The sequence below is a fragment of the Convolutriloba macropyga genome, chromosome 8, assembly GCF_964194025.1.
Source record: "Convolutriloba macropyga chromosome 8, txConMacr16.3, whole genome shotgun sequence".
In the NCBI taxonomy this organism is placed as follows: domain Eukaryota; kingdom Metazoa; phylum Xenacoelomorpha; order Acoela; family Convolutidae; genus Convolutriloba; species Convolutriloba macropyga.
Genome location: NC_134475.1, coordinates 13,613,323 through 13,634,907, shown reverse-complemented (window position 1 = coordinate 13,634,907; position 21,585 = coordinate 13,613,323). Strand labels below are relative to the sequence as shown.

Here is a 21,585-nt window from a genome sequence, read left to right as displayed (position 1 = left end):
TTTAAATATGCTGAGTTGCATATGAGAGTTGGCGTTAGTTCTTTCTTTTTCAGATATCAGATGAGATTTTCTGTTTTGAGAGATACTGCTGCTGTATGTTGTGTTTATTGCCGCCGAAGCATTGGAAATTCTGTTGTTGGATTTAACAAGCATTTCGTAAAAGGACAACAGGTCTATCGCTATTCCTCAAACGGACAATTGTAAGTAAGATTAGCCATTTATGTTAATTAGGCGTTGCGTTTGACAAGACTAATTTCATTTTTTGTGTATCTTGTTAACGATTGTTCTACGTGCACATCTACCCCCCTCTGCATCCCCCCTTCCCCCCCACCACCACCACCACCACCCAGTAACTTCAGCGTCATGTATCTTTGAAATATATCCTATTTACTATACAGACTGTACAGTTTGTTTATTGGCCAAACACACAAATAAGTCTACTTTCATCAAGGGCACTAAAAGTTATGCATGCCGTGAATTTACTAAATTCAAACTTTAAAACCGGTGTATGTTTTAATTAGGGTAGGAAATGACGCAAGTTCAAGTGGAGCTGACTCAGAGCTAGAAGTTCGTAAGCTATTGAAGGATTCTCAAATTTCCATGCAGACGCCTCTAGATAATGAACATGTGAATTTGGACGAAAATTCAGGAGACTTTCAAACGAAATTGAATGCTAAAACTGTCATGTATTTGCATCAACCGAAAAAGGAAATACCCGAAAGCAGGTATGTCTTTTTGTCATTTTTTTGTCCCTGTTAAAAGAAACTTGGTGTCCGCCACCCAGTTTTCCATAAAAACATTTTTCCTCCTCCTCCTCCTCCTCCTCCTCTTCTTCTTCTTCTTCATCTTCTTCTGACTCCCCCCATCATCCTCCTCCACGCCCTTCATCCTTGCATAGAAATGTAATGTGCTATAACAAAGACAATTATAATGACTAGGGTTCATAAACGTACAGGCGGGGTAGAAAATATCCAAGTTTTCGAGTTTTTGTTGCTGGCTAGTGGTGGCTGCTCATTGCAATATGAGAGATATGAGCGAGTTTTTGTATTGCAGATTTGAGCTGGAAACGAAAAGTGCGTACATGTTTGCGGGTGACAGTGCTAACTTGGACTCCGTGTTCGTCGAGAGGCTGACAAGGGAGCCACGAGTAAAGGAGGTGTTCGAAGAAGCCACATCAATTGTTGGATACGATGTGTTGGATTTATGTTTGAATGGTTAGTCATGACATTTTCCTCATTGAAAACAAACGTTCCCATCTCTTCAAAAAACCTCTGATGAGGTAAATTTGTGAGAAAGTCAATATTGGTTCAGAAATTTTAGGTCATGATTTTTCGAGCCCCAGGTGTCCAGGAAGAACCTACTCTGGGGTTTGGTAATATGTTACTGCATATATGTTAGTAGCATTGGAAAGGTTTTCAACAATTTAGTGTACGAATTTTGCAATTTTTCGATAAAACTTAAAACTTTTTAATTTTGTTTAAAGAACTTTAAAATTTTTTGAGTTTTTCCAGCCCCAGAGGCCAGGGAACCTCCTGTAGGGTTACTGCATGACTTTTAGAGGAAATGGAATAGTTTTCAACATTTAAATATTGCAATTTTTTAAAGCAATTTTTAGATAAAGTTTGCAATTTTTTGGAAATGTTTGTTATTTTTTGAGTTATTCGAGCCCCAGCCCCAGAGGCCAATGATCATCTTCTAAGAATTTTTGTATTTTTAAAATTCTCTAAAAAATTATGTTCCGAGTTTACCGATCATCGGTCAAGTTAACTTTTTAAAGTCTTGGGTTACTGGAAAGATTTGAGAAGCAGGAAAAACATTTTTGAACATATTAATAGCCGCCGTCAGCCTATCAAACGGCTATTATTTAGGCGATCTCCTTTTTACAATTCAATATTTTTTTTCAATTTCATGATTGTTGAAGTCAAATTGTAGTTGTGATTTTGGTCACGTCGAAACACGAAGTGGAGTGAAAAAGCGAGTGGTTTTGCGGCTTGAAAGTTTTTTGCTCTAATTTTAAAGGAGAGTGAGAAAACTGTGTTTGAACAAAAATTGGCTTTTTCGCTAGTGGTTTTTTCGTTCACATGCGGCAATTTCACTTTGATTTTTACTGGTTTTTTGGATCCGTTTTTTTCTAAATAGTGTTCCCAATCCATTCATAGTTCATTCTCGGCCTAGCTTTTTGTTTGAACCAAGTTTCCACTTCTCGTGAGTGGTTTTTCGTTCACATGCGGCATTTTGACCTTGATTTTCTGTTAAAGTTTTTTATTGCTTTTTTACAAATGGTTTTTCCAATTCACTCTTAGTCCGTTCTAAGTCTAGTTTTTGTTTAGTCAATGAAAATTCTTTGAATTGTACGACAGGACTTGTCCTTCTATTTTTATAAATTCGCTTTACCTTTTGATCATCTTTTTCGTTTTATATAAGTCACGACTTTCACATTTGACTTCTGACTCACCTCACTCAGTTTCAACTGAATCGTGTTCAAATCCATTCACTTAATGAATTACGCAAGATAGTGAATAGTCTAGGTCAAAAGTGCACAATCAAAAGAGACGGGATAAACCGATAAAGCCCGGTCATTAAGTCATTGAGAATTAGGTTATCAAACTTCATTAGAGTGTTTAGTTGCTGAAATTGATATTAAGCTTATTAGCACTCAGTTAAGAAGCTCAGTTAAGTATAGTTTTATAATCCAACTATAACTACATACCGAATTAGAAAACTTTTCGACACTGAAGAAAATTTGGTCAGTATCTTTTTTTTCATTTTATGTTTCAATCCCGATGTGCCTCAAGCGGCTATTTGGGCCAATTGCGGCTATTTTCCGGTAATCTGCCGGCTATGTAATTTTGCGAAATTTGGAGACTTTGAAAAAATTTTTTCTATTATTAATCTTAAAGCATTCGGCATATTTCTTGAAATCTTTTATCTTTAATTTATTCTTAGTGGCCGGTTAACCCCATTCAAGGCTTGTGCGTGAGTTAATGGTTATATTTAAGTGGTTTAAATTTGACCTTCAGGGTATAAAAGCAATGATTATATTTTTGTATATTTTTGTTTGTTTTTTTTCTTCAATTTTTGTGCTGTTTGCCTTTGTGGCTTTAATTGTTCAATTGATTTGCTGGTCGGATGCAGCAGTTATTTACTCAATTCCTTGTTTTTGTAGTTTTTTGGACAAAAATTTGTTTCGCTTTACCTCATTGTGCCGTTTTCGACACTTTGCATGGAATCGTTTTGACTTCTCGATGCTGGTTTCACTCATCTTTCATTCTGCTCAAAGTGCTTTTAAACAGCAGTTGCTCGACAAAGCAATTCAAAATGAACAGATTAAGTATAAAAAACAAAATCAGAAATAGAAACGGGATAAACTAATAAGACCAATATAGATGCCCGTCACTTGAACTTTGTTCTTAGATTTCTTAGTTATCATCTCTGATGCTTATTGGTATTGATACTACCCCCTTGTATCCTCTCACTGAGAAAGAGGAGTATGTTCAACTACAAAATGACATCAAAATAGTTCGCACTTTAAGATTAATTTTTTTTATAAAACTCAATTTTTTAATATTTTCTGTCTTTGAATCCCAATTGTGTTTAATTGCTCTTGAACGAAGTTCATAGCAATTATTGTAAACTTGTCTTTTCTATGCAAAATTTTTGCCTGACGGTTTGTACTTTTCGAGTGTTACGCCCTTGACTTCTTGCGTTTCGCGTGATCTTAAATTCTCTCAATCACAATTTCAAGCAGCTGAACTCAATTAACGGCAATTTAATACTAAAAGTCAATTGAAAAGTGCGCCAAAACTAGTGCCATTTTTCTTTTTAAATCTTAATAGTGGTATATTTCAACCTCGAATGTGGTTATTTAAAGCCCATTATTGATTGACTTAGTCCCATATAGGCTCCTCCCCCGACTGAAGCAGGCTGCAAGTGGTTAGAGCTTACACTAGTCGTTCGAGAGCTATTCTTCCGACTTTTAGACTGTTATGTTCATGAGAATCATTGGCGGCTATTTTTTGTCAATCGGCGGGGTACGTTTATTCTTGGCTTTCATCTACTGAAATTAAAGAGTTTGACCATTTTTAAATTTAAACGTCTGACTTCCATTTACCCTCATCAATTCCAAAAATTTTCTAACCTAAAGGGTCGTTTTTCGATAAAGAACTAAGATGGGCAGAGCAAGAATTTGAGCCTCAGACTGTCGACGCTCAAATTTTTTGTTAGCTTTTAAATAAATGTAATTGTCTAATGATTTCGTTGCTTTATCTGTAAGTATACTTTTGGGTTTTTTTCCATATGGTCGAATTTAGTTTAAAACCTGTAACAGACATTCCTGTATTATTTTCAACTGTTTAATTGCTCTCAAAACTGAGTTTGCAGATATAGGTTGCGCCCTGTTAGTCGTTTTAAGGGCCGAAAAACGACATGGAGTTTTTTGTCTTTAAAAATTCCTTGCGAACCTGCTCATTTTTAAAGCTAGGAGCACCAAAGATCTTTATCACGTATTAGGGTATTCGGTTTGAACTTTTAAAAAAGCTGTCAAGGTCAACCGAATATTCCCACCTTCCTGCTATTTCTCGCCAAATCGCTGATGTACATTTTTTTCAAATATCTCAAAAAGCCACGGTTGGGGTCCAAATTTTTTCTCTCGATAGATTGATATTTTGATGTTTTCGGAACTAAGATTGTGAAGGTTCATCGTACTCTCTCGGACAATAATTTAGAAAACTAAATATTTTCGCAAATTCTGCCTCCATGAAATTGATGAAATTGTCTAATGATTTCGCTGCTTTATTCTGTAAGTTTTACTTTTGGGTTATTTCTCAAAATTAGGTAATTTGCTATAAGTGTTGGAATGGCCGTACCTTTCATGGTCGAATTTAGTTTAAAACCGGTAACAGACATTCCTGTATTATTTTCAACTGTTTAATTGCTCTCAAACTGAGTTTGCAGATATAAGTTGCGCCCTGTTAGTCGTTTTAAGGGCCGTGAATCGACATGGATTTTTTGTCTTGAAAAATTCCTTGCGAACCTGCTCATTTTAAAGCTAGGAGCACCAAAATTCTTTATCACGTTTTAAGGTATTAGGTTTGAACTTCTAAAAAGCTGACAAGGTCAACCGAATGTTCGCACCTTCCTGCTATTTCTCGCCAAATCGCTGAAGTCCATTTTTTCTTATATCTCAAAAAGCCACGGTTGGGGTCCAATTTTTTTCTCTCGATAGATTGATATCTTTGTGTTTTTGGAACTAAAATCGTTAAGGTTCACCGTACTCTTCTAGGACAATAAATTAGAAAACTAAAATGTTTTCGCAAATTCTGCCCCCATGAAATTGATGAAATTTCTTTCAAATATTCGGTGCACCAAAAAAAATCAGATTTTATAAATTTTCAATTTTTTCAAATCTTTAAAATTTATTTGCAGAAACAGCCATATAAAAGCCAGCATGCCACAGTTTTGGATCGTGATATGGACTAGTGGAATAGAAGCAACGATGACAGTAGAAAAAGTCTTCCCGCAATTTGGCCATTGCCTGACAAACCGGGTATTGGCTAGCTTTTTAAGAAAAAATCTGGAAATATAACGGCAGAGAGACCAAATATTTTCTTATTAAAAACGTGTTCCAAAAACACCGTTTTAGAGAAAAAAAATTGGGGGTCAACGTATTGATATTAAGATGACTGCAAAAATTGACAGTTTTTCGAATTTATCCACCCATGCTTGGTTTTTTTTTCTAAATATGGCCCAAAGTCGGTTTTTAAAACTTTAATTTTGATTTTTCAAATTTTAATTTGTGGAAATATATGCGCTGAACTGTCTCAAAAATTGATTAACTATTGATTTTAAAAATGAAAAGAAAATAAAATAGGAGTTTTACTTTTCTCATTGGTTATTCAAACAAGGTTAAAAATATTCGGAAAAGTGGCTGTAGAAGTTAATGTTAAAACCAAATTTTCATCATGTTTTATCAAAATAACCAAAAACGAACCCAAAAATCATCAAGGAATCCGCAGATTAAACCTTCTCCCACTGAGCCTCTACTGCGAGATACACGGCCTGCTGTATCTACTACCACTTTTGAAGGAAGAGTACGATAATAGTCTCATTAACCATGAAAACTACTCAGCAAGCTCGGAAAACACTGGACAAGCAGGACAGGGAGAATTCCGAATACAGAAGTCGAGATTCGTCAAAAAATTGACGACAATTTCTTCAGGCTAACCAAGACTTTTTCAAACTGGTGTCCATTTTTCAAACTGGTGTCCTTTGTCTACAGAAAATTTGTAAGAGTAGTGAACTAATAAACTCTCTCTGACGAAACTATACTGGCAGTTCTTTGAATTCAACCGCAACCAAGGAAACAGATGTACATGGAGAGTTGCGGAAACTGTAACCCTCTCAGTAAAATCAGTCCAACTTAAACTGGACAAACAAACGGAGGAAAACTTTGAGCTTGCTCTAAATCCTCCTCTACTACTACTAATGTCACTTATAGTCAGTGAATTTTTTTTTCATTGCAACTTATTCATAGTCATGAGATTTTGTTTAAAATGCGCAACTGGAAACTGAAATATTGGTCTGCAGCTGATTCTTATGTGGATTGTGTGATCAACGAGAAGAATGTTTCTCATTTCCAAATTTTTTGTAGGAACTTCAGAAATTGAAGTTACACAATTGAGAAAAAATTTCTTATAAAAAATACTTTCATACCTACTCTGGTGACAAACTTATCAAAATACAAGTTAGGACGCAGAAAAATTGACACCCTAATGAAGCACAAACCAAATGCTATTAAATATAGCTGCAACAAAAATAGGGAATCTGAAATCAGACTGAAATTAGCAAGTTCGATTTGGCTTTTGAAATCAGTTGGTGTCTCACTTGTTGAAAGGCTAAATTGACTCCGAAAAATCTTTTTTAAAAAAGCAAAGATGAAAAATATAAAGCAAACAAAAAAGGTGTATGAGACTAAATTGTGACCATGCAGCTTTGAAAAATTTGGGATTCAAATAAATAATTCAACCACATTTTTCACATGTTTTTATCTTTTTCTATATGATAACACTGGAGTATTAAGTAAGCTTTTCTAGCTTTGTACAAGCTACTTAATTACCTACACGAAAAACTAAAGTGACGACTATTTTTTATTGGAGAGCAATTGAGAGCTGTCAAATTTTTAAGATTCGGACAGAGACGAATTATTCATTAGCTTGGAATAAATTTTTTTAAATTGTTTGTAAAACTTGGTCTCCTGGAAAACGTAACAATTATTAAACTACATAAAGAGACAGACCAATTGGAGACTGAATGATTTCATATTGATATCAATTGAGCTGCTAATATCAACAGACTGGAAAAAGCTAATCAGGACAAAAATTGAAAAAGTATAAAGTGCTTTTATGAAAAAACAATAGTTATTAGCAGTAAATTCAGTGATTATAATAAAAATAATTAAAGCATAAAAAACTGCCGTAGACTGCAGATCGTCAGCTTCAATGGTGATTGGGTAAATCTTCGAGAAATACTTTGAATAGCAGAAATGGAACTAACAAAAAACAACAACTAACAAAAATTTTAAAGAATATTTTTCAAAGTTAAAAATTTATTAAAACCGTACAAGGTGATTCACATAATTGAAACTAAGCACTAATAAAGTCCACTTGTTGCTTTTTATTAGCAGAGCCGTTCAACAAAAACCCGGGAAACACTTTTTATTTTACTGCAGAAATAGCTCTTCGAGCGCTAAATCTAATTGTTTTTTGCTACCCGTTTTGCTGTTTTGCCGCCTTGTGATTAAAAAACCACGCCATAAGTTTCATTTTCGATTAACCTCAGAATCATGAAATTGTATGAAAAGTCCTTTAATTAAGACTGCATCCAATTACAATCTTATTTATATGAAATGGGAACTCAATAAAAGCTGACTTAGTAGATGAAGCTGCCTGCTTAAGTTGTGGGTCAAAATTGTGACAAAAAAATTTCGAAAAAAGCAAAACTCCGCTTTGTAGTGAAATTCTAAACGTAGAGAGCCTAAGATTGACAGCACGCAATTAAGTTTGCCCGGGATTCCCTACAAAATCTAAAAGTTGAGTAGAAAAATAGTGGGGCTAGGATAAAGCTATCGCATTTTTTTTCAAAAAATGTGAGATCAATAAGTTTTAGTTTGTGGTACACAGTCATCGCATGATCAATTTAGTATCTCATTGTCGCATACTTCTTTAATGTAAGTTTTAGTTACTTCAATCCTTTATCTAAGTGATCGGGTTTTTTTAATTAGTCAAAATCTGCAGGATAACTAATAAAAAATTTTGACGGTTTTGTTGTTGCTTGCTCTCGAACGAAGTTTGAGGCAATAACTGTAAAGTTGTTGGCCTTTTTATGCAGAATCTTTGCTTGACCGTTTTGACTTTTCGAGTGACTTTTAAGTCCTTAATTTTTACGCCCTTAACAGCGATAGCTGGGGCTAATATTGGCCTCTTGGATTTTTACGACTTGAAGAGGAGAATTAGTTTTCTTAAGGTTTTTTTTTACCGGAAGTACTATTTGTTCAAACAATGTTTTGAGCTAAAATCAAAGAGTAAAAATGCCGTGTGAACTAATTTTTTCTGAGCGAGAGAAGTTTTTGATCAGGCGCTTCAATCAGTGAATGACTTTTCGACTTTGGAAATTATTTTTTGACAGATTGCAGCATAGAGATAACCATTTTTAGCCGTTTTTTTAAATCAATTGGCCCAATTTTTTGCTTATAATTTAGTTTTTGGCGGAAATAGTTTTTAATAGAAGCTGTATTAATATGTGATCCCGCTGAATTTGATGTTTTTGTTTCTGTCCTTATTCTCAGAATTCTAGCATGTATCATTTTCCTGAGACCTGTAGTTCTAATCAGCTCTGCCTTTATTGGTTTTTTACAAAATAAGGAGTTTAGTCTTTTTCTTAGATTTTTTTGCAATTCATTTCATTTGACATATTGCATGACTGAGAATTTGCTTGAAATGGCGTATAAAAATTTTGGTTAGTAATTACTTTCTACGAATAATTTTGGGTTCTTCGTTTTTATTTTGAACGTTTTTTGCTTGTCTATCCGGTTTCTTTTGTCTCTTTGGTGAATAGTTTGTAAATTTTTCAACTACTTTGCTGATTTACAAGTTTTTTTGCGATTTTTGGCCCATTATGGTTTTATTAAATTTATTGTCAATTGAATTAAAGCCTCATGATTGTAGGTATTTTTTACTACAAAGTAAAGATACAAGTTTCTTTTGTTAAGGTTGTTGTTTTCTCTACGATGAGGCTTTCTGCATGGAGACATTTGTTGTCTGGAAAACCAGTTCTTTCGATGGATACGATTTTGAGTCGTTTCCGGAGTTCTTCGGGCTATGTTTTTTATTTCGTCAAGTTTTTGTTACGACCGTATGACGTCACAACCACTTAAAATCTGCTTTTTGTTCATTCGTTCGTGCAATTTCAATTGAAGTGCATGTGTGACGTCATTTTTCGCTCTTAGTGGAGCGAGTTTTTTCGTTCATTCGCGTGATTAAATTTTTGGTCACACTTGACTCACCTCACTCTCAAAAATGACTTCCTCACTTTGAAATTGACTTTTATTTCTTCAATTCAAAGAGATAAGGAAGTGAATGTGTGTCACTGTAAATGAAGGTTGTTTGAGAGCAGCTAATAGAGGCAGCAATAACTTATACAGATTATTAATCAAAGTTTAACATTTCAGCATTCAATGAAAAGACTAATTTTTTTGGTCTTTCTGTTTTTACTGTTTTTTAGACTGCAGATCTACGAAGCTATTGCGGATATTTTCTGAGAATCTACCAGCTGTTTTAAATTTCGCTCTCATTTCGGGTGTCAGCAGCTGAAATCAAGTGGCGGTAGTTCAATACTAAATGTCAAATGAAAAGAGCGCCGAAATTCGAGTTTTTTTAAACTTATTTAAAGGTATATAATTACCCCTAATGACGTCCTTTGAAGCCCCTCATTAGCGACTTTATTTACCCCCCCCCCCCTCACAGCTGAAGTAGGCTACAACAGATTTGAGCTCCCATTATTTGTTTGAGAGCAGTTATTCGACGTTAGTTTCGATGTTCATTTTACTTGAAAAGGTGCACTGCCTCGAATTTTGCTATTTAGGCAGTTATTAGTGTCATTGGGTTGTCCCAGGTGTTTGATAAGTCTTGTGCATTTATTACCCCATTTTTTGCGATATTAATAGTTGGCAGAATTTTTGTTATGGTGCAAAGTCGTAGCGACTGGAAAATTAAAACAATTAGGTGTTGCCGTTGAGTATTAAGCCGTCACACAAGATTTTGAGTTTTCCGGTTTTGTACAATTTGTTTTTTCTTAGTTTTTAAAAAATCGAATTTTTCTCTAAGATTTATGTGTGTAATCGAAGATTCTAAGAAGATGTTGCTCCTGAAGACAGTAATGTTTTCAGTGGAGAATTACCTCTGAGAAGTTGACAGTGCTAGTCTGATGTAGCTGATTATCCACAGCAAGCATTTTTATGGGAGTTGCTGCTTTAGTTTTCTTTGTTTGTGTGTTGCTGCATGTCTTGAAGTTTTTGCCGTTTAGTCATGAGATTTTGATATTTGATAACTGAATTTTGGTGTGGTTTTTCAAAGGCTGTAACCTTTGTGCAGTTTAAGCAGGCAGCTTTGAGTTTTACAGTGGTCAGTTGTTGATTTTGAGGGCGCTAACTTCAGAAAAGTGTCAATTTTTTCATATTCTATACAATTTTTCACCATGCTTGCCTTTGCTTGGCTGTTCGGCCATCAATTGTCCAAAATTGCTAATAAGTCGTAAGTCTGGCGAATAAAATTCGATTTGAGAAATTGTACCAATGCAAATTGTGTTTTTCGTGAAGTTTACTGAAAGTTTCGCTTCTTTTCTACTGGAGAATGATGTCAAATACGAGCTGAAAGAATTTCTTATATTGACGTACATCTTAGTTCTAGCATCCATAGATTTTTTATTGCTCTCAAATAAAGTTTGTAGCAATTATTTTTCTCTTGGTCTTTTTATGCCATTTTTTGTGCGACCGCTTTTCAAGTGACTTTTATACACGTGATTACCTTATGCGTACTAAACTGCCCTCATCAAGAGTTCTCAGCAGCTCAAAGTAGCTGAAATTTACTCCTAAGCGTCTTATGGAAATTGCACCAAAATTTATTTATTTTTAGTAGCCACCTTTATCATAGCAGGCTCTTATTGCAGTGCTAATTTATTACTTCGGGGCTGTCTTTGTTAAAGATCTGTTCACTTTTGTAATTCTTTATGCCAATTGACAATCAAATTGGAGAAGCAAGTAGTTTAAAGCGTTCAAAAGCTTAGATTTTTTCAGTTTTAACCCTATTTGTTGTCCTGTCACTTAATTTCATTGATGTCTGGTCTTATTGGATTCCAAATGGCGCATAAATGAAAGTAGTTATTGGTTTCAAATATTTGTTATTAATAGCCGCCGTTAGCTTCTCAGCGGCTATAATTGAGGCGCTCTTCTTTTTTAAAAATTCGCTTTGCCTTTTGATCACGTTTTTCGTTTTACATAAGTCACGATAAAACACGAATTTTCAGCCTTAGTTTTATGTCTGTAACTGTTAAGCATTGTTTTTTGTTTCTTATTTCAATTAAAACTATTCAATGCTTTTAACAAACTCTCAAAATATCCCCATTTGATTATATACTCACTATAATAATTGAAAAAATTTGAATATTTCTAATTTTTTCATAATTTCTAATTTTGTAATTTTTGTTAAAAGTGGCTCAATTTCAAAGGCTCAATTTAATTGCCAAAACTCATTTCAAAGGTCTAACCTACCAGTGCTTAATACTGATTTCAAAAATAACGCTTTTTATCGTGATTTGTAACCTTTCGATTGTACAGATTTTGTGTTAAATTACGGTTCAATTTCTCAACCCAAGATTGTGTTGTTTAGCTTTATTTCAAATAATGGATTTGAGCAAATTGCGTGGTTTATTTTTACACTGAATTCAAAGTTTACATCAAGTCTTTCTGATAAGTCTAAGTATCCATTCAATTTCACTCTTTGATAAGAATAAATATTTCCCTCAAAGGGAGGAAGTGGGAGAATGTCTGGGAGAGAGTAGGAAAATGTCTGGATAATAATTTGGCTTAAACTGGGAGGGAGTTGTCCCTGCATGTAAAAAGTTGAGTTGCCCTATCCCGTGCAAAATGTTGGGTTGTCCTATCGCATGTAAAGGGTTGGATTGTCCTATCCAATGTAAAAGGTTGGGTTGTCCTCGGGACAACCCTATCTCTTACGTGGGATGACAACCCCCCCCCGATCTTCCATGCAGTAAATGTTACTACTAGTGTGTGTTTTGAGGGCGCGTATTGTGAACTGTAGTTTAGAGTTTGTTGTCGGATTTAATGACTTTGACTCTACTTATTTTGGAAAAGAATCTACTGGGTATGTTCTGAATTCAAGTCGCGTTGTTAAGTTAGCTCTTATAAGGGCATTTATTTAATATTTGAAGCCCCTCAGGTACCTTCCCTTGCAGACACAGTTTTCAATTGATCTAGCAGCCGCCGGTAGATTGAGAGCAATTCGTCTGACATTAGTTGGTTATGTTTTTTTGTTTCCTCTATAGGCTCACCCTCTTTGATGCATGATGTGCAATACAGTGACGTTGTAACATTCACCCGAAGCATGGGAGAGTTGGCTTGGATCAAGAGACACAGGCCTCTGGTTCACAGTGGTGTCATAATGACAGCTGGTATTGGGGTTGGCGAGATCAGTTCTTTAGTGGCAGCTGGAGCCATCACTTTGTCACAAGCTCTCAAACTAGTCAGTGAGTTGATTGTTAATAGTGTGTGGAAAACAAATTTTATTTGTGAGCAGCTGTGTGATTGATTAATTGGGTTATTTGAGATGGGGAGATCCTTTTCGGTCGTTTGTATATGTTTGGGCTATTTAAATCCCACAGCATAGTAGAGCTGGAGTTTAAACCCTCATTTATTACTTCACTTTATTTATATATCATACCTTAGTTATACCGTAAGCAATGGGCCCATTTTTGCAATCAGTCAGTCAACAAAACTTAAGATAAGTCGATTAACTACAAAGAGTAACATTTTTAAGAAGACAGAAGTGAAGCCTTACAACAAGCAACAAATCTGAGTGAAGGTGGCCTCGCGCTGGTCTATGGAAGCAAGAAGACCAGTTTCCCAGATCTCTGCAATCAATTGGCCTCATTTGGAGAATTGGGTGGCATAGATACTCCTGTATGCAGTGTGGCTATGCATCTCCATTCTTGTACCAAAGTGATTGGAGGCCACATGCAATGTTTGAAGCACCTAAAAGGACTGCAGAAAGACTTTAACATAAGGTTAGCCAATATCATAGGAACTATTTTGTGTTCACGAGGTCTAATGTTTATCACGGTTACTGGAAACTTCAAAACTGGTTGAGATTGAAATCAAAATTGTCAGGCGTTTTTATAGCTGCGAAGCTGTAAGCTGAGCGCAGCTATATTGCGGTTCTCTGGGGTTTTTTTTACAATTGAAAGAATTTGAATTGTATGTATTAGGGCACTGTCTTATTTTTTTAAGATCCTTCACACATTTTCATGGTTTTTGAAGTCAAATGAAAGCGAGCAATGATTTTGGTCACGCCGCAACAGGAAGTTGAGCAAAAATGCGAGAGGTTTTGCGGTCTAAAACTTTTTCATTCAAAGTTTTGAGTAGAGTGAGAAAACGGTGTGTGAACAGAAATTCGCGTTCTCGCTAGCGGTCTTCTGTTCACATGCGACATTTTTGCTTTATTTTTTATTAGCCGCCGTCAGCCTCTCAGAGGCTTTTATTTAGGAGCTCTGCTTTACCTTTTGATCACGTTTTTCATTTTACATAAGTCATGATTTTCACACCTCACTCACTGTTTCAACTGAAGGGATTTTAAATTCTTTCACTCATTGAATAACGTAATGTAGTGAATACGTTTCAAGTCAAGCGAGCAAAATCAAATAAAACGGAATAAACCCATAACGCCCGGTCATTAAATCATAGTACATTAGGTTATCAAAGTTCATTAGAGTGATTAATAGCCGCACAGCGATAGCTGGGGCTATTATTGGCCTTCTCTTGGTTTTTTTATTTCGTCACGATTTTTGTTACGATCATATGACGTCACAACCACTTCAAATCTGCTTTTTGTTCATTCGTTCATGCATTTTCAACTGAAGTGCATGTGTGACGTCATGTTTTGCTCTTAGTGGAGCGAGTTTTTGCGTTCATTCGCCTGATTAAATTTTTGGTCACACTTCACTTACCCCACTCTCAAAAATGACTTCCTCACTTTGAAATTGACTTTATTTACTTTAATTTAAAAAGATAAAGTCAAATGGGTGTATGTGTCACTCTAAATGAAGGTTATTTGAGAGCAGCTTATGGAGGCAGCAAAAACTTATACAGATTTTTAATCAAAATATATATAACGTATCAGCCTTCAATGAAAAGACGAATTTTTTTGGTCTGTCTTTTACTGTTTTTGTGAGACTGCAGATCTACGAAGCTATTGCGGCTATTTTCTGGCAATCTGCCAGCTATGTTTACTAGATGGCATAAGTATTATGCTTAATTGCGTTCAGTTTAGAACGTGAATGAAGTATAGTTTTATAATCTAACCGAATATGCAGAATTGGTACACCAAATAAGAGAACACTTTGAGACTTGGAAAAATGCTGTCAGTTTCTATGTGCGTACGGCGGCTATTTTCCGGCATTTTGCCTGCCATGTTTTTGATTTTTTATATGATTTTTTCTAAACGGTTTTTTTCCAATCAAGTCAAAGTCCATTCTAAGTCTAGCTTTTTTTAAGTCAAGAAAATTATGGGTCAGGAAATGTGGGTTGGACTTGTCCTGCTATGTTCAATGGCCGCGCAGCGATAGCTGAGGCTATTATTGGCCTTCTCTTGGTTTGTTTATTTATTTCGTCGTCACGATTACTGTGACGTCATCGACCATATGACGTCACAATCACTTCAAATCTGCTCTTTGTTCATTCGTTCGTGCATTTTCAACTGAAGTGCATGTGTGACGTCATGTTTTGCTCTTAGTGGAGCGAGTTTTTTTGTTCATTGGCGTGGTTTATTTTTTGGTTACACGAGACTTCAAGAATGACTCACTCTTAAGAATGACTTCCTCACTATGAAATTTACTTTTGTTTGCTTTAATTCAAAGAGATAAGGTCAAATCAGTGCTTGTCCTTTTAATTGAAGGTTATTTAAGAGCAGCTAATAGAAACAGCAGTAAGTTATACAGTTTCTCAATCAAAATTTAACATCTCAGCCCCTAATGAAAAGAATAAGTTTCTTTTTTGGTCTGTCTTTTTTACCTTCTTTTTGAGACTACAGATCTGTGAAGCTATTGCGGCTCTTTTCTGGCAGTTTGCCAGCTATGTTTTTTTGTTTTGTCGTCTGACGCTTTTTTGCGTTGTAAATTTGTTCACACACCAAAGCTGAAAAAGTCAAATTTTAGAATTACTTTTCTCACTAACGGTTTTTGTGCGCGTGACGTCTTTTCTCGCTCTTTTTAGCCAATGTTTTAAGCTCAGTTGCGTGATTTGATTTTGATCATATATGGCGCTCCTCACTCAATAAAATGCACTTTAAAACTTAAGTTTAATTTAAATTAGGTTAAAGTCAAAGGCGCTCATATGTGTAATAAAGTTCCGAAATGAAAAGGCTTCTCTGCAAGGAATTTTAACAAGCTTTAATAATTTATCGCTGAATGTTTTTATAGCTTTTTGAGCGGCGTCGATAACTTTTTCAACTTATATCTGTATCTGTTTCTATATCTCGTATACGGCATGCAAGTATATTCTTTTGCAGCTATTCCGGGAATCTGCCGTCTATGTTTATTAATAGCCTCAGTCAGCCTCTCAAGGGCTATTTTTTTGCGCTGTCCTTTTTTTTTACAATTCAAAGGGTTTGAATTGTATTTGCTTCTTTACGACTGCAGATGAGCATTGGAGAAGTTTCTTTTTTAAATCAATTTTATTGGAGTGAATTTTGAAGCATAAAAATAAACTGGTGAAAAAATTGGAGTGGTTTGGTTGCTGAAAAAATTGAACTGTTTTTGTCCATGCCGCTGTTTTCGAGTGCGAAAAATTGAGGCGTGGAAAAGGTTTCTTTAAGCGATTGACTTTTGAAGCGAGCGACTTTTTGGTTTCGAGTTATATTATGGTATTGTTTTAATTAGCCGCAAAGCGATAGCTAGGGATATTATTGACCTTCTCTTGGTATTACAATTCAAAGAATTTCAGTTGTATTGGGCTGTTGTCTTTTAAGATCTGTGTACTTTTTCATGATTTTGGAAGTCAAATCGAAGTAATGATTTTGGTCATGCCGATACAGAGAGTGAACCGAAAAGCGAGTGGTTTTACGGCGTGAAATTTTTTCACCCTAATTCAAAAGTAAAGTGACAAAAGTGTTCTATCAAAAATTTGCTTTCTCGCTTGTGGATTTTTTTAATGCGTCGATTAGACTCGATTTTTCTCTTTTTCAATTTAATTGTCGGTTTTTTCTAAATGGTTTTCCCAATCAATTAGTAGTCCGTTTTTGGTGGTAGTTTTTTGTTAGTTGATGAAAAAAATTTTTGAATGTTTCAGGACTAGTAGTGCTGTTTTTAATTTCGTCTTCGAGACTTTTGTAAGGATATGACGCCGAATCCGCGTTTTGATCGTTCGTTTATGCAATTTCAACTCAGTTGCGTGTGTGGCGTCATTTTTCATTCGTATTGGGATGAATTGTTTTTGTTCATTCGTGTGATTGTTTTTGGCCACGCGTGACTTACCTGGCTCTCAAAAATGACTTCCGCACTCTGAAATTGACTTGTCTTAACTTTAATTCAACGAGATAAGGTCAAGGGAGTGTGTGTCACTCTAAATGAAGTTATATAAAAGCAGCTAACCGTAGCAGCAATAAGTTATACATACTCCTAATCAAAATATAACATCTCGGGCTTTAATGAAAAGAAAAAATTTTTTTGTCAGTTTTTTTTAACTCTTTTTGAGACTGCAATTGCACATCTACAAGGTTTTTGCGGATATTATCTGGCAATCTGCCAGCTATTTTGTTTCCAGGCTTCTTTTGATAGTGGTTTGAAGGTTTCTGGTAATTAATAGGTTTTATGCTTCATTTGGAGATTTTTCAGTTATTTTGCTGGTTATTGGGCAAATTTAAGCAGTTTTTCTGCTATTGTTTTGTTATACAGCCTTTAGTGGGATTCGAAATGATGCTTTTCACTTACGGACTTTTTAGATACCAAGTGATTACAGTTTTGCTTGTATCAAATTGCTTTGTTGAGATATATAAGAGGGAATTTCGAGTAGTTTTGTTTATTCGTTATTTGTGTGCGTGTGTGTCTGTGTGTGTGATTGAGTTTGTGTGCGAGAGAGAGAGAGAGAGAGAGAGAGAGAGAGAGAGGAAGGGAGAGGGAAAGAGAGAGAGAGAGAAAGAGAAAGAGAGAGAGAGAAAGAGAGCAAGCGAGAGAAAGAGAGAGAGAGAGAGGAGAGAGGAGGGAAGAGAGCGAGAGAGTGTGCGTGTGTTAGTAGAGGAGAAGGAGAGAGAGCAAGAAGAGTGAGCGTAAAAAAATTTGCGCCTAACAAGCAAAGTTTTTTGAGCACCTACGGAAATTTTAAATTTTTTTAAAGCTTTGACTCATAAATAAGTTTTCAGCCAAAGTAGCCTCTATCGGTTGTATCAACAAGTAAATTTACATTTGGAAGACTAAGTACCATTCGAAGCAATTCTTTGGGTTAAGGATGCAATTTTGATTTTTTTGTGCAGTTTTTATTGCTGCTTTTTAGCAGTTTTACTATACTTTTTCAATTTTTTTTAAATATTTGAGAGCTTGTTGGTTAAATTTAATGTTTTGAGTGGTTTTGGTGACCTTAAAGTTTGAGTGCTGTTGTTTTTGCGTTGGAGTGTGGTTTGTCGTTGTTTAGTTGGTTGTTAATTTCCAAGGAGTGTAGTTGCTGTGGGGAGAAATTTGAATGTTATTCAGCTCCTCTGAAATAATTCACAGTTAATTTTCACATTTTTTAAAGTTTTTTTCGGTGTGTCTGTTAAGTGATTAGTGATAAAAAAAATTGACATAGAGAATTTATCAGAAAATTTGGTGCGACGTAGCAAAATAAAGCGAACTTTTTGAAATTCGGCAGTCAAAGTTGTTAAATTTTTTTACTTGATTTGATTTTTTCGTTCACCTGGTTTTCAAGGAATGAACCGTTTGTATCGTTTTATTTCTATCACGTAGTAGTCATTTTTAACGGAAACTAACGGTATCAGAGTCTTTTACGAATTTTAGTATTTGAGTCGCCACGTGACGTCTTTTTCAGGAAAACGTCGCCAGGTTTTGCTTTTGCGTTTTAATTTGTTTTATCCATTGGTTGTGTCAAATTGAATGGTCTATGTAATAATTAGATTTACTAGTTCAGTTACTTGATGTCTATTGAGTGAAATTTTACTGCGAGTCGATTGCGGAGTTTTTTCAGATCTGTTTATACTTGTTCGACTTTTTGATTTCAGTGTATTTGATTTGAGTGGTACTTTTAGTCACGCTTCATTAGTAAGCGGGTAGAAGAAGCGATTAGGTTTGAAGCGTGAATTATTTCATGTTACTTTTAACGTAGAGTTAGAAATTTTTAAGCAAATTTTGTTCACATGCGTTGATTTGAATTCTGTTTTCGCTCTTCTCTGCTTATTTTCTACACTAATTTTTTCAAGAATTCATACATGTGTTCTATTTTCCATTTTTAATTTTTTTTAATTCATTAAAGGCCGTTTTATGTCACTTAGGCACTGTTTGTCCTAAAAAACTGAGATGGTTTTTTTAGTTTTATCCGTTTTGTAGATCTTTTTGTTGTCCTTTTTCGCAATGTCATTATTGACTGGTCTAACTGGCACACTAACGAGACGTACTAGAAGCGAACTAAAAGGTTTTAACTACTTTGTCAAAACTTGTCTGCTTAAGATGTCAGTAATGTTTTTAGTCTTTGCGCATTTTTGTATTCTTTTTCGTTTTTTTATCATTTAGCCCAATTAATAACAGTTCCAATTGTTTTCTAAGGAGGCATAAATTCATCTATTTAACAGTTGGTTTTCGTAAATACTCCGTTTCATTACTTGACTACATTTTTTTTCAAATTTATTGGCAAAGTTTTGACTTTTGCGTCGAGGTGGTTTACTTTCACGCAGTCTCTTTAATGAAAGGTCTGATGAGTTCCTCATCAACGTCAATTAATTGATTAAAATTTTTCAGTTCGTAGCTATTGCCTTAATGACTTTGACGCACATTGTTTTTGAAATTATTAAAGATTTTATGCCCTATTTTTTTGTTCAATCAAGTTGTCAATCGAGCTTGCCTTCATTAATGAAGATTACCATGGGTTGTTAATGAGGCTAAATATTGATATAACTTTTTTTTTCCATTTTTGATATTTGAGTCTTGTCTCATTTTGCTTCTTTTCCTGTGATCTTGTCGCCAAAATTATAGTTGATTGGTCTTTTAGTTGGATGTCTTTTTCGTCATTTTATCAGCATAAGTTTTAGCTATCGCTTTCATTGACCTGGATCTATGTTTCTGATAATTATTGGAGAAATATTAAATCGACTTTATTTCTTTTTGTCCCATTTTAGCCTAATGGAAATGCTAATGGTTGTTTATGGCTAAATAATGTTTCTTGATTTGATTAAGGATGTTGGTATTGAGTTTCGTGTTGTCCTTACTTGGACAATCTTGTTGTATTGTCTAATCTTTCTAAGGACACAGGTCAATACTTACATAAAATGTTGTTCGTATTGATCGTTTTTGGAAAAAGAAATTCATTGTTGTCCAGATTTTCAATTGCGCTCAAACGCAATTATTGACGAAGTTAATGAAAACGTATTTGCTTCTGCAAATTTTTGCTGGGCTGTTGCAATTTGGTTCTAGGACTTTCAAGTGACTTTTTACGCTTGAGTTCTTAATTTTTTGTGTGATCTCAGTAGATCTCATTCCGAAATGAAGTTTTTTGCTAAAATAAAAGGTATTGTTACCGATCAAAAACCGTATAGCTGGGTGGTTATTAATTGCTCTCAAACGAAGTTTGTAGCAATTACATTAATCCTGTCGGCCTTTTTTATGCAATTTTTCGCTTGACCAATTTTTCGTCTGACGCTTTTGACTTTTCGTCCTCAAAAATGGAATAAACAGGGAGCGCCCAGCGGGCATGAAGTGCTCTTAGAGCCTTTCAGCTCACTAGTCTTCAAGTATGCGATTGACAGAATCTGTTTTGGTGACTCATACTTATGGTGCGAAGGGCGGTTCTTAGAGATTGACCCCCCCCCCCCCCCCCCCCCCCCCCCCCACTGTTGCCACCCCCATCAACCCCCCAGTGCACCCCCCACCCGCTGCGCTCACTTACGCCCCTTCAATTAAGCTAAAGCTAGCCTCACTAACCTGTGCCTAGCTCCTGACGAAGCCAACCGCTCGCCGGTCGTTTGAGAGCAAATCGCCCGACGTTAGTCGGTTATGTTTAAATGTCTGACTGCAGTCCTGGAGGTCGCGGTTTCGAACCCCCCAAGAGGTCAGATAAGAATATTTCTTAGCAAATTTTTTTGCTCCCCAGGCGCACGTGATTTTTACATAGTAACCTGCTTTATAACAATACTTGATTTGTAAGTTGGGGTCGTAAAATACCCGAAGATGCATATCTTGTTTCAGAAAATTTTCAATTCTCGACGCTCCCGCAGCTTTCCACACAAGTCTAATGAAAACCAGCTGAAGAGCCATTTGCAGTTTCCCTGAAAGACATAATTTTCAACGATCCCAAAACATGGTCGTCATCAGTCTATTCTTGTGTGACGGGAATGCGCTACAAACGTGATGACTTTGCGATGAAAAACTCTTACAAAGCAAAACTTCTGCTTTTGAAACAACTAACTTCCCCGGTCAAATGGGAAACGGTAGCTAACAGATTGGCCCAAAGAGGGAGAAATAACGAATATCCAAATTATTACGAAGTGGGATCGGGAAGTTTCATCAGGAGCAGTTTTAAACAGATTAACAACAGAGCAGCGTCACGGTGCAAGAATTTAAAATCATTCATTGAGGTTGTTGAAAGACGAGAATTTGAAGCTTAAATAAGTTCGTGATTTTGAACATTGTTTTTGTGAAATTTAGCGGAATACTCTTTCAAAACTTTAGGTGTGTTATTTTTTCATTGTATTATTTCATTGGATATATCTTTGTCCGTAAAGCTTAAATATTAATGAAAATTTAAGCTGTTCCGTTATGAGAGGTGCAATAAATGAATGATGAAAGATGAAAGGATGAATTGAACAATTGAAAGTGGATATTTAAAAAAACAGGTTTTGCAGAAAGCAGTTATTTTTGTAATAAACAATTCTCTGGATAGACAATTTCCCCATGTCTAAACAATTCTGGGAGAAACAGTTATATTGCCGAGTTTAAAACAAGAATCAGTATTTGCTTGCATCTATTTGAGTGACTATAAATCGACTATTTTTGGCATATAATGCGAACAACCAAAACACGAATTAAAATTTCCTCGAATGCATT

General features: G+C 35.3%; 2 protein-coding genes across 3 annotated transcripts in view; both read left to right on the top strand.

Annotated features, from left to right (window-relative positions):
* LOC142344494 (galactokinase-like) overlaps positions 1-21,585 on the top strand; it is a 451,158-nt gene that overhangs the window by 319,326 nt on the left and 110,247 nt on the right. The window lies entirely within an intron of this gene.
* LOC142344490 (putative malonyl-CoA-acyl carrier protein transacylase, mitochondrial) lies at positions 12-21,568 on the top strand. Its single transcript, XM_075396161.1, is given in 7 exon segments — positions 12-200; positions 522-725; positions 1,054-1,214; positions 12,616-12,816; positions 13,107-13,353; positions 20,728-20,782; positions 20,784-21,568. Coding segments are annotated over 7 exon segments (1,410 nt in total). The 5' UTR covers positions 12-21; the 3' UTR covers positions 21,147-21,568.